Source organism: Globicephala melas, chromosome 4 (assembly GCF_963455315.2).
Source record: "Globicephala melas chromosome 4, mGloMel1.2, whole genome shotgun sequence".
In the NCBI taxonomy this organism is placed as follows: domain Eukaryota; kingdom Metazoa; phylum Chordata; class Mammalia; order Artiodactyla; family Delphinidae; genus Globicephala; species Globicephala melas.
The window spans coordinates 59,501,167-59,516,392 of NC_083317.1; the positions used below are offsets into that span (position 1 = coordinate 59,501,167).

At 38.4% G+C, this 15,226-nt stretch overlaps 1 protein-coding gene across 1 annotated transcript in view; it reads right to left on the reverse strand.

Annotated features, from left to right (window-relative positions):
- The window catches only part of CFAP44 (cilia and flagella associated protein 44), a 133,832-nt gene extending 120,148 nt beyond the window's left edge, over nucleotides 1–13,684 (reverse strand). The window contains exons 1-3 of the mRNA XM_060298054.1: nucleotides 13,643–13,684; nucleotides 9,215–9,316; nucleotides 137–292 (exon numbers count right to left, since the gene is read on the reverse strand). Coding sequence (XP_060154037.1) covers nucleotides 137–292; nucleotides 9,215–9,311 — 253 coding nt within the window. The 5' untranslated portion in view covers nucleotides 9,312–9,316; nucleotides 13,643–13,684. The remainder of the gene's footprint in view (nucleotides 1–136; nucleotides 293–9,214; nucleotides 9,317–13,642) is intronic.
- Between the last annotated feature and the right edge of the window lie 1,542 nt (nucleotides 13,685–15,226).

Consider the following 15,226-nt stretch of genomic DNA (forward strand, 5'->3'; position numbering starts at 1 on the left):
TAAAGCACCCTATCAGGATATGTTTGATGCCCTTTCTTTTATCACCTCCACACTTCCTGCAACCATTTCTTTTATGGATTTACAACTGTTCAGTTAAAACAGTGACAAGTACTAATAGAAAACCAGTAATACTTACTTCCAATGCTTTCCACATAATCATCTTGAGATGAACTTGAACTTCCTTCCAAATGTTCCACATAGGATTCATCATCCCCTAAATATGACTCTTCCCCTTCAGTAAATGTTTCGCCTGTGGTATCTTCAACAGATTTGTAATCCTCTTTCATAGCGGCTATACAAAATAATTTGTTTTAATAATTTCTAAATTTGAATTAAATAATTTCTAAATTTGAATTAAACATTGTCTTAAACATTAAATAATTTCTAAATTTGAATTAAACATTTCTTATTTCCAAAGTACCTAATACTTCCAATTCGTTTGTGCTCTAAACTGAATGAATTTTAAACTCAAAAATTGCTACAAAAATCATTTTATTTGGTCACTCTTGCAGCTTTACAAAAAATTTTTAAAGCTTTTCCTGTGAGTAAATCTCCATTTTCACTTCATTTGCAGTCTATTTCCTATCACTGCACACTTACAAGAAAGTAAAGGATAAAGAAAAAAAGATTGGCTAGTATGTTGCTATCATTTTTTCAATTCAATTTCACTTGAACAACACGTTATTTATAAGGACCTTTTATGTCAAAGATAACGCATATTCAAGAATAAACTCCTCTAGGTATGACTATGTTTGAATGATATCCTAGGAATACATCAGACTATTTGCTTCAGGACAAGCTAGAAGAGAAAAAGAATTGGAATGGGAGTAGAATAGATCTAGGTATAAGCCAACATTCAGATCAAGTCCAAACATGGCTATGGTTCACATATACCATGTCCAGCAGGTGAAAGGGCTGGATGAACTTTCAGAATAGTAAGGCAGAAATGGTAAGTATGTCAGAAACAGAGTAGAACCACCTAGTCGGTCTATCTGAGATGAGGCTAAAAGAAGAGGAACAAGGCCCAAGACTAACTTGAATGAGGTGAGAAAGCTGGGCCAATCCAATTAGCAGAATAAGAGGACAGGGTTCTGTAGGATTCATGCATTTGGATGGAAAGAAAATAATCCTGGACACCTAAATGGGGCCCACTTCTTGAACTCCCCTAGGGGAGAGCCCTGGGTAAATACTCTCCAGTAATACCATTTAACAGATTTCTTAGCTCTTTCTTGTGACTGTTGCAATCAAACACTATATCCCCATCTCAAGATTGGGATATTATCTGCTGGCCTGCCTCTCTCTGGGAACAGAGTTCAAGCTGCCATTAGATGAGTTCAGGCTGCCAGCTAGGATGAGGGAATCACTGATAAAGGAATCAGAAGTGAATACGAATGAAGGGGAGTAAATCATTTTTCTAAAAATGAATATTCTGAGCCTGGTTGAAGGGTTGTGCCACTGAAAGGAAAAGTGGAGTTTGGAAAAAAACGAATTTAACAGGAAGTAGACACATTAAATCAGACTGGCAAAGCAGCAGATCTTAGCAACTTGGTGACAACAAAGATTTCTATACTTTTTATAATCCCAAGATAGACAGGTGGAAGGATTATGGTTTGATGTACAAATCAGCATTTGTCTTTCTATTCTTGGAAATAATCTAAAATCAACATTGAAAATGAAAGCCAAAATTACAAATGTCATTTTTTGTAGAACTAGAAGCTGCTAAAACCTCAAATCAAAAATCGATGGCAGGGCTGGCTGGTGGAAGGGCTGGCAAAATTAGTGGACACTGAACAAGGATGGGTGCAGGAGGAAGCAAAGGGAGGTAACCAAGGCGAGGAGACACCATAGCCACAGATCTGAAAAAGAGCCAGATGAAAGTTTGTTTTATGACCAAGGAATTTTACAAATTAATTAATTAATTATTTTGTCTGCACCAGGTCTTAATTGTGGCAATCTTAATTAAGATCTTTGTTGCGGCATGTTTAGCTGCAGCATGCGGGATCTTCAGTTGCGGCATGTGGGCTCTTAGTTGCAACACGGAGACTCAGTTGTGGCACGCGGACTTCTTAGTTTTGTCGTGCATGTGAGATCTAGTTCCCCAACCAGGGATCAAACCCAGGCCCCCTGCATTGGGAGTACCCATTGGACCACCAAGGAAGTCCCTGACCCAGGATTTTATAGGTGAGTTTCCTCTGCTTTTTCTTCTCTCTAGCCAATAGAAATATGAAGCTGTGGTGCCTCTCCTCACCAGCTGCCACAGAGGCAGGCTGCCTCCTGCAAATACAGCTTGCCTCTCTGGTCCTTGTTTACCTCCACCTCCTTTGTGAGATTGGGAACACAATGAGGAAGTCTGCAAATGATGTGACTGTGCACATAGAACATCCATAAGGACTCCCTATAATTATTACAATTTTTAAAAGAGTTTTGCATCGTTACTACATACAAAAACAACATACAAAAATTAATAATTGGGACTTCCATTTTGGCCATGATGAAGTAACCATGATGGAGTACCAGACTGTTCTCCTACTACAATTTTGGAATTATTTAGTTTTCCCTTTAATTCTATTTTTCTTCATGTATTGTGATGCTCTGTTATTAGATGCATACATATTTATGATAGTTATGTCTTCCTAATGTATTGCTCCTTTTATCATCATGAAATGTACTTCTTTGTCACAGATAGTACTCTTTGTCTTGAAATCTATTTTATCTGATATTAATATAGTCACTCCAGCCTTCAAATGCTTACTGTATGCCTACTATATCTTTTTCCATCAATTTACTTTTAACCTATTTGTATCATAATACTTAACGTGTGTCTCATATATCATATAGTAGGTTCTTGCTTTTATTATCCATTCTGATAATCTGTACCTTTTTACAAGACTTATTAGTCCATTAATATTTAATATAATTATTGGTATAGTTGGATTTTGATCTAACATTTAATTATTTATTTTCTGTTTGTGCACTTCCCACTCTTCCATTTTCCCTCTATTTCTTCTTTCCTATTTTTTGTTAGACCATTTATTGTTATTCTTCTAGATTATTTATTCTTTAAAATTCCATTTTAATTTCTGTTAGCTTTTTAACTACTTTTCTTTGTTTGCTTTTTAAATAATTGCTTCAGAGATTATAATATTTATCCTTTACTTCTCACGGTCTACTTAGTTAATATTATAGTAATACACATCTTTCATCAACTGATGGAACAATCAGTCAAAAACTCCATAAGATATGATGATCTGAAAAACACTATCAAACATCCCCGCCTGATATATAAAAAACACTACACCTACACATTCAAAGGCACATGGGCCATTTACCAAGAGAGATCACTTGCTGGAACATAAGACAAGTTTTAATAGCTTTTAAAAGATTGAAATAATACAAAATATGCATATTCTCTGATTACAACAGTAGTAAATTAAATTACAGAAGACATTTGGCAATTAAAAAACACACTTAAAAATAATGTATGGGTCAAGGAGAAATTAATAAAGAAATTATAAAACATTTCAAAGTAAATGATAATTAAAATATAACACCAAAATGTGTGGGATACAGCTAAGGCAATGCTTAGAGGGAAATTTATAGCTTTTAGTACATATATAAGAAAACTCAAAAATCAATGACCTAACATTCCGCCTCAAGAAACTAGAAAAAGAAAAGCAAAAAACCCCAAAACTCAGAGTAAGTAGAAGAAAGGAAATAAAAATAATAAAAATAAAATAATAAAAAAATAATTAATAGAATTGTGTAAATAATAAAAATGAAAGCAAGACTCAATGAAATAAAAAGGCAACAAAACAATAGAAAAATTATCAAAGCCAAAACCTTATTCTTTGAAAAGATTGACAAAATGGATGCACTCCTAGCTAGGCCAATCAAGAAATAAAAGAGAGACAATACAAATCTTCAGTATCAGGAATTAAAATAGATCCTACAGAGTTATGTCAACAAATTTTACAATTTAGAAGAAATGTATAACTTCTATGAAAGATACAAAGTTACAAAACTTAATAAAGAAGAAAGAGACAACCCTCTATTTATTAAGGGAATTGACTTCACAGTTAAAAATTTTTCCACTAAGAAAATTACAGGCCCAGATACTTCATTGGTGAGTTCCAGCAAACATTTAAGGAAGAAATAATACTAATTCTACACAAAATATTTCTGAAAATAGAAGAGACCAAAATACTTCCCAGTTTATTATATGAAGTCAGCAATAATTTAGTCCTTTGATAAGAATCAGAAACCAATGTCTTGGTAACTAAAGTCCTTCACCCTTGTGAAAAATGCTGCATGGTCTGGCTGGTACATTTGGTCTAAATCTCTTAATAGGACTCTGTTACAGCAGAAACTCCTTGTTGGTTATGGGGAAGAGTCTACCTTAATCTCCATACTTAGGTAGAAAACCAGGAAATTGATTCACTCTGCATGAGAATTCCAAAGGGTAAGATGTTGCTTAGATATTTTAGAAAGACTGAGAACAAGGTAAGGGCTTCAGGAAAAAAAATTCAGCTATCAGGTATGTAGCTGAACCAGGACAGAGACCTCTTCTCACAGCACCAAGGTAGAAGGTTTCAGAGTGTCAGCAGACTATTTCACGTTATCATTTGAGATCCTAAAACCCATGATTTATGAACTAATTTATGAGCTGAGGACAGGGCCAGGCCAGATTTGATAAGACCTGCCCTTAAGAAGGTCTGACATTAAAAAGGGAGGTTCAGGCAGTGCTGGACAAAGGGACATTATCATTAAATCCATCCATCCAGAGCGGGAGAGGAGCAGAGGGTGTTGGTCCCACCCACTCTGGCCCTGGAAGCCTGCTGGGCTCCCACATGGTGTCCCCTGCCCTCTGAGACTACAGGCGGGAGGCAGGCCTGGGCTCCTCTGTTCCGTTGAGCCTAAGCCCCAACCCCCCACACCTTCCAGGGCCTTTTCCAGCCCTGTGGGTCCTAAGCATAGGCCCTGCCCACTGCCCAAACCCTACCCCTGCTTAGGCTCTGCCCTCCACAGCCAAGGCCTTTTCCACCTTTTTTTTTTTTTTTCTCCTCCTCTTTCTTGTTATTGTGGTTCTTTTTTACTTTCTGGTTGTTGGTTCATCTATATTTTTATTTTTATATTCTTTCTAACATATCTGTTAGTTTCCTAGTCTAATTTTATTTTTTACTTGTTATTGTTCTCCATTTTTTTTTGCTGCCCCACACGCAGCTTGTGGGATCTTGGTTCACAAGCCAGGGTTAGGGCTGAAGTTCCCGCAGTGGGAGCTCCGAATCTGAACCACTGGACTAACAGAGAACCTCAGACACCACAGGGCATACTCATCAGAGTGAGGTTTCCCAGAGGTCCTCATCTTGGCACCAAGACCCAGCTCTAAGCAACAGCTTATAAGCTCCAGTGTTGGAAGCCTAAGGCCAAACAACCAGTAAGGCAGGAACACAATCCCACTCATTAAAAAAAAAAAAAAAAAAAGAGATGGCAAAAAACATGTCACAGATGAAGGAGCAAGGTAAAATCCTATAAGACCAAATAAATGAAGAGGAAAAAAGCAACCTACCTGAGAAAGAATTCAGAGTAATGATAGTAAAGATGATCCAGAATCTCAGAAATAGAATGGAGGCATGGATTGAGAAAATACAAGAAATGTTTAACAAAGATCTAGAAGAACTAAAGAACAAACAAACAGAGATGAACAACACAATAACTGAAATGAAAAATACACTAGAAGGAATCAATAACAGAATAACTGGGGCAGAAGAATGAATAAGTGAGCTGGAAGACAGAATGGTGGAAATAACTGCCAAGGAGCAGAATAAAGATAAAAGAATGAAAAGAAAATCTCAGAGACCTCTGGGACAACACTAAAGGTACCAACATTCAAATTACAGGGGTCCCAGAAGAAGAAGAGAAAAAGATAGGGTGTGAGAAAATATTTGAAGAGATTATAGTGGAAAACTTCCCTAACATAGGAGAGGAAATAGTCACCCAAGTTCAGGAAGCACAGAGAGTCCTATACAGGGTTAACCCCAGGAGAAACATACTAAGACACACATCAATCAAACTAACAAAAATTAAATTCAGAGAAAAAAATATTAAAAGCAGCAAGGGAAAAACAAAAAATAACATACAAAGGAATCCCCACAAGGTTATCAGCTGATTTTTCAGCAGAAACTCTGCAGGCCAGAAGGGAGAGGCAGGATATACTTAAAGTGATGAAAGAGAAAAACCTACAATGAAGATTACTCTACCCAGCAAGGATCTCATTCAGATTCGACAGAGAAATCAAAAGCTTTTCAGAAAAGCAAAAGCTAAGAGAATTCAGCACCAACAAACCAGCTTTACAGCAAATGCTAAAGAAACTTCTCTAGGTGGGAAACACAAGAGAAGAAAAAGACCCACAAAAACGAACCCAAAACAATTAAGAAAATGGTAATACGAAAATACATATCGATAATAACCTTGAATGTAAATGGATTAAATGTCCTAACCAAAAGACACAGACTGGCCGAATGGATACAAAAACAAGACCCATCTATATGCTGTCTACAAGAGACCCACTTCAGACCTAGAGACACATACAGACTGAAAGTGAAGGGATGGAAAAAGATATTCTATGCAAATCAAAAGAAAGCTGGAGTAGCAATACTCGTATCAGATAAAACAGACTTTAAAATAAAGACTAACAGAGACCTTATCTCTGTTACAAGAGATAAGGAAGGACACTACATAATGATCAAGGGATCAATCCAAGAAAAAGATATAACAATTGTAAACATTTATGCACCCAACATAGGAGCACCTCAATACATAAGGCAAATGATAACAACCATGAAAGGGGAAATTGACAGTAACATAATAATAGTAGGGGACTTTAACACCCCACTTACACCAATGGACAGATCATCCAAACAGAAAAGAAATAAGGAAACACAAGCTTTAAATGACACAATAGACCAGATAGATTTAACTGATATTTATAGAACATTCCACCCAAAAGTGGCAGAATACACTTTCTTCTTAAGTGCACACAGAACATCCTCCAGGATAGATCAACATCTTAGGTCACAAATCAAGCCTCGGAAAATTTAAGAAAATTGAAATCATATCAAGCATCTTTTCTGACTACAACGCTATGAGACTAGAAATCAGTTACAGGAAAAAACTGAAAAAACCCACAAATACATGGAGGCTAAATAGTGTGCTACAAGATAAGCAAGAGATCACTGAAGAAATCAAAGAAGACATAAAAAAAATACATAAAAACAAATAACAAAAACATGACGACCCAAGACCTATGGGGCACAGCAAAAGCAGTTCTAAAAGGGAAGTTTACAGCAATTCAATCTCACCTCAGGAAACAAGAAAAATCTCAAATAAACAATCTAACCCTACACCTAAAGCAGCTAGAGGAAGAAGAATAAAGAAACCCCAAAGTCAGTAGAAGGAGAGAAGTCATAAAAATCAGAGCAGAAATAAATGAAATAGAAATGAAGAAAACAGTAGCAAAGATCAATAAAACTAAAAGCTGGTTCTTTGAGAAGATAAACAAAATTGATATACCCTTAGCCAGACTCATCAAGAAAAAAAGGGAGAGGACACAAATCAATAAAATTAGAAATGAAAAAGGAGAAATCACAACTGACACCACAGAGATACAAAGGATTATAAGAGACTACTGCAAACAACTATATGCCAATAAAATGGACAGCCATGAAAAAATGGACAAATTCTTGGAAAGGTACAATTTTCCAAGACTGAACCAGGAAGAATTAGAAAATATAAACAGACCTATCACAAGGAATGAAATTGAAACTGTAATTAAAAATCTTCCAACAAACAAAAGTTCAGGACCAGATGGCTTTACAGGTGAATTCTATCAAACATTTAGAGAAGGAGAAAATGGACTTGAGGACATGGGGAGGGGGAGGGGGAAGCTGGGGCAAAGTGAGAGTAGCAGTGACATATATACACTACCAAATGTAAAATAGATAGCTAGTGGGAAGCAGCAGCATAGCACAGGGAGATCAACTTGGGGCTTTGCGACGACCTAGAGGAGTGGGATAGGGAGGGTGGGAGGGAGAGACGCAAGAGGGAGGGGATATGGGGATATATGTATGCATATGGCTGATTCACTTTGTCGTACAACAGAAACCAACACAGTATTGTGAAGCAATTATACTCCAATAAAGATCTATAAAACAAAATTTGAAAAAAAAAGAAAAAACTAAATCATCCAGGAAAATACTGCAAAGCACTAGAAACTAAAAAGTAGACAATCCTGTGTCAGAAACATAGGGAGTGGAAAAAAGTGGAAACGGAAAAACAAACGAGAAGCAAGCTAAAGTGTTTCAGGAGAGTGATATAATCATATTTTTTGGAAAGATAACTCTAATGGTGGTATGGACAGGAAGACTTAAGCAGAAATCCTTGTTGTAAGAGTCCAAGCAAGAGGAGATAGACCTCTAAAATAAAATACGATACGGAGAAATCATGGATTTACCAGACAGGCCTCAGATGAATTGAAAGAATTTAATGTACCTTTTGTAAATGAATTGATTTCCCCAGGACCTGCTCTCCTCTAGGTGAATAGTAAAAATTAGATTCTGAAACTATATTTAGGATTAGAACTAAAAATGTCAATATTCCACTAAGCCACCTAACACCACGATGCCCAGACAGAAAGAGCCAGTCATCTTTTAAAAATCCTATTACAAAATTCTTCACTTTCCCTTCTATCTGCAATTTATGATATCCTTCCACATATGTTATCCAATTTAATCCTCAAACAGCTCACAACGATCATTTTACGGGTGAGAAAATTGAGACTCAGAAAGGTGAAATAATTTATCCAAGATAAAGCAACTCTAAGTGGAAGACCCAGGACTCAAAACATAAGTCCAGCTCTCTTTCCACTGCACTGTATTAGAGAAGCTCATTAAAGACCTTGTAGACCCTACAGGAAGGAGCCAGACCAGATGTGAAGATGGGTCATTATCAACATAGAGATGATAGTAACTTCGGTGTTCCAGGACTAGAGATAAAATGATTAAAACACAGAATCTGCTCTTAAAGAACTTAGAGTTTAGCAAGGGAATTAAACAAGTCAACCTTTCTGTCGTATAAACTTAGATATGCACTCTTTAAAAATTATTTTACTCAAATTTAATAATCAAGACCCTAAGTGTATATTATAATCTTTACTCACGTTCTGATGCAGATCTAGAAGAATGAGACTGCCTTCCATCACTCTTTGATCTCTCTGATTTCCCCCCATCAGTATCCTGATCATCTGGTTCCTTCATTTTCTCTGTAAGCACAAAATTGAGACAGAGACAGGGATAGAGCTGTAAAATAGAAATCATTAACAGATTATTTTCCCCCTAAACAAATCCCAGGAGCACCAAACACCATGTGTGTTGACAATCTGTGTGTTTGCAAGGTATCAGAAATGACTTCACCAGCTGGAGGGCACACGGCCATCATCAGAGACCTCCGTAGAATGGCAAAATATAGTCAGATATTCCCTTCCTCCAGGCAAACTCGTCATCATGGTGCCCTCTGGTTTTCCAGAAGTCCACAGTGAAACACCACCCAAGCCTATCTTTCCTCTAAATGCTCCACATTAAAATTAACCCTTTGCCATCCTTCCTTTGGTTCATCCCCTCCTCTTCCCCCTCCCATCATCAAAGTCCCCTGGTGTTACTAATCAATTTCAATTTTTAAATATTTGTTGAGGATAACTTCTATGTATCAAATCTTATGTTAGGCACTAAATTGTAGTACTGAACTAGAAAGATACGATCCTTAACTCAGTGGAGCTTTTTTAGAAATATAGATATTAAACAGGTAATTAAAATATAATGAGTGCTACAAAAGAATAGGGTGTTGTGGGCACATACAGCAAGAAGATTAAACTATGTCTGGGGTTAAGGAAGAGGCATTTGAGACACAGGTCATGAGTAGACGTTGGCCAGGCATAAAATGGGAAAGATTATTGGCAGAGGGAGCTTCTAAGAGAGGCTTGTGTCTGTGAAGGCCTGAGAGCAGTCTATTGGCTAGAGCAGGAGAGTGAAATGGACATTGATGAGGAAGCGGGTAGCAGATCATCAAATTGTCTCTAAGCTTTGCTAAGGAGTTTAGAACTTATTTCTATGGTAGTTGAAAGCCACTGAAGGTTTTTAAGGAGGGGAGTGACACGAGAGGTTTTCTCTGTCCTCTCTCTCTATGGCAGCTCTTGTAGATGAGAACATCTACTATGTCTTCCTTCTAAGTCTTCATTTCTCCGCACTAAACATCCCGTGTTTCCTCAACATTCTATGGCACAGCTGGCAGGTAGAGTAGTAGTTCTTTTTGGGTGAGATCTGTGGTTAGATTCAGGTTTGAATCCCAGTTTTGCCACAGAACTAGCTAATTACTTTACATCAATTCCTCAATTGTAAAATGGGAGTGAAGAAAAAACTATGTATACGGCTGCTATGCGAATTAACTGAACTAGTGCATTATTACACCTTCCTGGTCTCTCAAGAAAGACTACTATGCCCAAAGCAGCCAGGATCTACACTACACGATCAGTGCATGAGAGTGCAGGATGACAACTACCCACCTTCATCTGGACATTAGGGTTTATACCCTCTGTTTCCTTGCACTGACATCATGATACCCTCTCTTGATTTTTGTGTTTGTTTTTATTTTTTTAGAATTAAAGGATTGAGAAGTTGTATTGCAACCTGATGAGGCTTTGATGTCAGAGAGACTTGTTTGGCCAAGAAAAAAGGTTTACTTGGCCAAGGGCCAAGCCCCTAGCATCCCTTAACCTGTCAGTCCTTTTATATGTACAATGGGGAAGATAAGGTTGTCTGGCAGAGTTATTGTAAGTATTAAATGAGATCTTTTATACCCACAGTTCTCAACTCTGGCTGTACTTTAGAATCACTCGGAAAACTTTTTACAATGTACCATTCTCGGGGTCTCATTCCCTATATAATTCTTTTGTGGAGCCAAAGAATAAGAACCAGAGTTAAGGACCATGGGTTTATATCAAACTCTTCGTACGTATTGGAAAATGGTAGTTTTACTATAATTACTACACATTCTCTTTAATACAGCTAGGGCTCAATAAATATGATCACAGAATCTTGAGAGTTGAAAGAGGGTTAATTTGGTCCAATCCTCCCACCCAATATAAATCACACATCTACAACTCAAGCCCAGGCTAAGAGTATTGGCTAGAATCACACTGACTGGGCTCAAAGCCTGGCTTTTCCTCTTACTATTATAGTTGTGAGGTATTAAACAAGTATTTAACCTCTCTGTGCCTTCTCATCTGTAAAGTGCAGTACCTACTTCACAAGGTGATTCTGAGATCTCAATGAGTTAATACAGTAAAGCTTTCAAAGAACAGTGCCTTGCACTCAGTAGGTAAAATAGTTGAAGGGATGAATGTTTTAATTCCTGAATAAAGGAACAAATGAAAGAACACACCAAGAGACAGTCAGCTTTAATTTAAACATTTCAGGTAAAAGGGTGAGCACATTCTGTTAATGTTCTCAGCTCCAGTTCTTAGGAAGTTCATTTTCTATTATATGAAATCTTCCTCCCTGCAACTTGGATCTATTTGGCCCTATTCTTCTGGGGACACACAGAATAAGTTTTCCTATTTACTATAGCCATTCAAATAATTAGCCAGTTAACTTTCCTACCCAGATCCTCTCTTTTCCCAAATAAAGCATCCCAATTCTTTCAACTATTTCTCACTAACATGTTTTCAACTCCTTTCAGCATCTGGATAGCTCAAAAACTTAATTCCCAATCCATCATATATCCCTCCCAATTTTGTATGTCCTTTGAAGGATCTGGACACTTTCCAGAAGATATGAATCATCACTTTATCTGTTGGGGACATTATATTCTTTCAAGGCAGCCTAATATTACATTATCTGGGGGCCAGGGTCTGGGGGGTGGGCAGGCTCCTCATATACTGACTCGTAATAATCCATTTGTAACCAGCTAGAATGACTAAACCTTATTTCTGTATACCTAACCATGTCCTATCTTATACAACTGAACTAGCTAGGTTTGGAAGTCTATTTGCAGAACTACCTTAAATCTATTTTCATTAGACTCAGGCTTATTGGTCCAGCCTATGGTTAATTCTGTTAACCAACTCATTAGGTAGACTGTGAAGTTTTGAGTCAACCCTGAGGAAGTGTAAAGAAAAAAGAAAATTATAGTACACAGTGTTGCAGAGTGTGTGTTGCTAGAAGGAGGTTGGCTGGAAGCCGGACAGAGGGCTCCCCAAGATGACATTACTCAAGATTCATTCCTTAGATTCCAGGGTCGGTCCCCACTCTCACAAACTCAAACACTCCATCTCAGCCGTGTGCCAGAGCTGGTCACGTTGAGATTCATAGAGATTCCTGTATAAAAACAGACACTCAGTTTTTACTTCACAGTGTGAAATACAACTGTGAAGAGAATAACAGCTCGTGTGTTTTTTTAATGTTTACCATGTGTCGAGCACAGTTCTGAGGATTCTACACATATTGTTTCATATACTTCTCAAAACTCTATGAGTTAGGTGCATTTTACAGATGAGATAGCAGAGCAGTTACTATTTGAATCCTTCCCTCTCACCCAACTCATGCAATTGACTTCCAAGTCCTGTTGCCCAGTGTCCAGTTATTAAGCCTTTTGAATTCATCCTCTCCCTTCTAGTCCCACTGTCCCCATCCTAGTTCTGGTCCTCACACTGTCTCACCTCTACCATTACCACAGCCTCATTCTCTCCCTTCTCTGGTCCATTTGTACACTGCCTCTTATATTCCTAAAACACAGCTTTTAATGTGCCACTCTTCTTGTTTAAAACCTTTAATGGCTCCTCATTGCCACAGAAGAAGAACTCAGATTCCTTGGTGTGGCACAGAGGTCCTTCATCTTAGGGTCTGTAATTCATCTCTTGTCACCTTCCCCTTTCCTGGATCCTCCTCAGCCCCTCCTCCTTCTCAAAAGTTTTAGTCAGTAGCCACCTTGGACAACTCACAATTGGCCGGGCATGCTGAGTACTTGTATGCTACTATATCTACTTGTATGCAACAAGGATTTATTGTGCACCTACTGTGTCTTGCATGTGCTACACACTTACTTGACCTGCATTATCCTATTTAATTGTAACAGGAACCCCATGAAGTAAGCACTACCACCTTCCCTAGTTAGGTGAGGAATCTAAAGTGCAGAAGGTCAACTTGCCAAGTGTCACACTTAACAGGTCTGGGTGGCTTGCTGACCCCAGAACCCAGGCACTTTCCCACCGACTCCCTGTTCTTGGCTCAGCCCGGTCCAACTCGGACTCCTGCCATCGTCTGTCTTCCTCCCCAGCTGGATCATGAGCTCCTTGCAGGCAGGAACAGCGTCCACGTTGTATCTACAGTGTGTTGCCCCATGCCTGAGTATGCTATCAATTCAAATGTTTGTTGAACTGATCCATAGAAAGGAGAAGGAATGTGTCTCAGCAAAGCCCGGAGAACCCTAGTTCAGCCTAAGACAAGTGCAAATAGGGTCGACTGATCCCTGATTCCCCAACAGATTTTAGGGGGGAGCTTGTGGGAACTGCCAGGCTGCTGGGGTCAAAACTTACCTAAGGCACCAACCTCCGCCGCGCGTTCCCAGTCACGGCGTCTGCCCCGGGTCTCCGTTTACTGCGGTTACCACGGCAACGCCATCCCGCCTCCCGGGTGGGCGGAGACGGGCGGGCTGAGAGGCGCATGCGCCGCCCTAAGGCCGCTTTCTGGGAAATGCCAAGGCGGTTGCAGCGGTACCCTCGATCTCGCTTGCCTTCTGGCCCGTCTATTTCGTGGCCCATGACTCAGGATCAAGGCCAAACAGAAAGCCCGGCATTCTACCAGCTTATTATCCCCGTTTAATTTTTATATCTAGTTTATATTATTATTATCCTAAGGATGATACATTGATGACTTCGAAGCTATGCCCAATAATACAAAATGACTCAAAGGTGCCCTGATCACACGCCGTCATCAGCAAAAATACGTCGCGGGGCGATTTTTGTTTTATTTATTTATTTTACTTTGTTATCTCTGTTGACTTTAAGAGTAAGTATTTTATGTTGTGGGCTCCTTGGTCACAGGACTCCAGGTGCACAAAATATAGGCCTAGCTTGACAGATTTTTTCGGTTTGGCAGTTTGCTCTCCAAACGCTCTGTGGCACAGCCAGCAATCATTATTAATTATTTTTAAGTACCTAACTAATGTTACTGGTTACAAAACATTGTTTTTAAATGGCTACAGCCTCGCAATAATATGACAAAGAATTTTGTATCCAGAATATGTAAAGAACTCTTATAATTCAATAACAAAAAAACTAACCACCTAGGACTTTGAATACCTCACCACATCAGATGTATGAGCAGTCAATAAACACATGGAAAGATGCATAACAGTAGGCCCCAGGGAGATGCACACCACAATGCACGCGTTCCATATCTACTGGAATGGGTAAAAGTTTTAAAACTGCCAGCACCAAATGTGGAAGGATGTGGAGCAAATGGAACTCTCATATAATGCTGTTGAAAATGTAAAGTAGCACGACCACTTTGGAAAAACGTTTGGCAATTTCTTTAAAAGTTAAACATTTACCAAGCGATTCCATGTCCAAGGTATCTTCCCAAGAGAATAAAAAATTTCCATCCATACAAAGCCTTATGCGTGAATGTTCATAGCAGCCATATTCACAATAGCAAAAAACTGGAAACCACCCAAATGGTCACTGACAGGTGAATGGATAAATATCTGTACAACAGAATACTACTCAGAAGTAAAAAGGAAGAAACGGATACACACAACATGGATGAATCTCAGGATGAGTGAAAGTAGACAGGCACAAAATATTACAGTGTGTGTGATTTCATTTATATAAAATGCAAACAAATCTATGATGACCAAAAGCAGATCAGTGGTTCCCTAGAGCTGCAGTAAAGGGAGAGATGCACTGCAAAGAGACAGGAGGAATCTTCTGGAGATGATAGAAATGGTCTTAATTGTGGTGATAGTTCTGTCTGTATATACAACTGCCAAAGTCCATGAATTGTTCTCTTTAAATGGATGTATGGATGTATTTTGTTGTATACAAATTATTTCTCAATATAGTTGGTAAGAAAAAAATGGCTGTATTATATTTTGTGTTTATTGGTTTCTGTAATGTTAC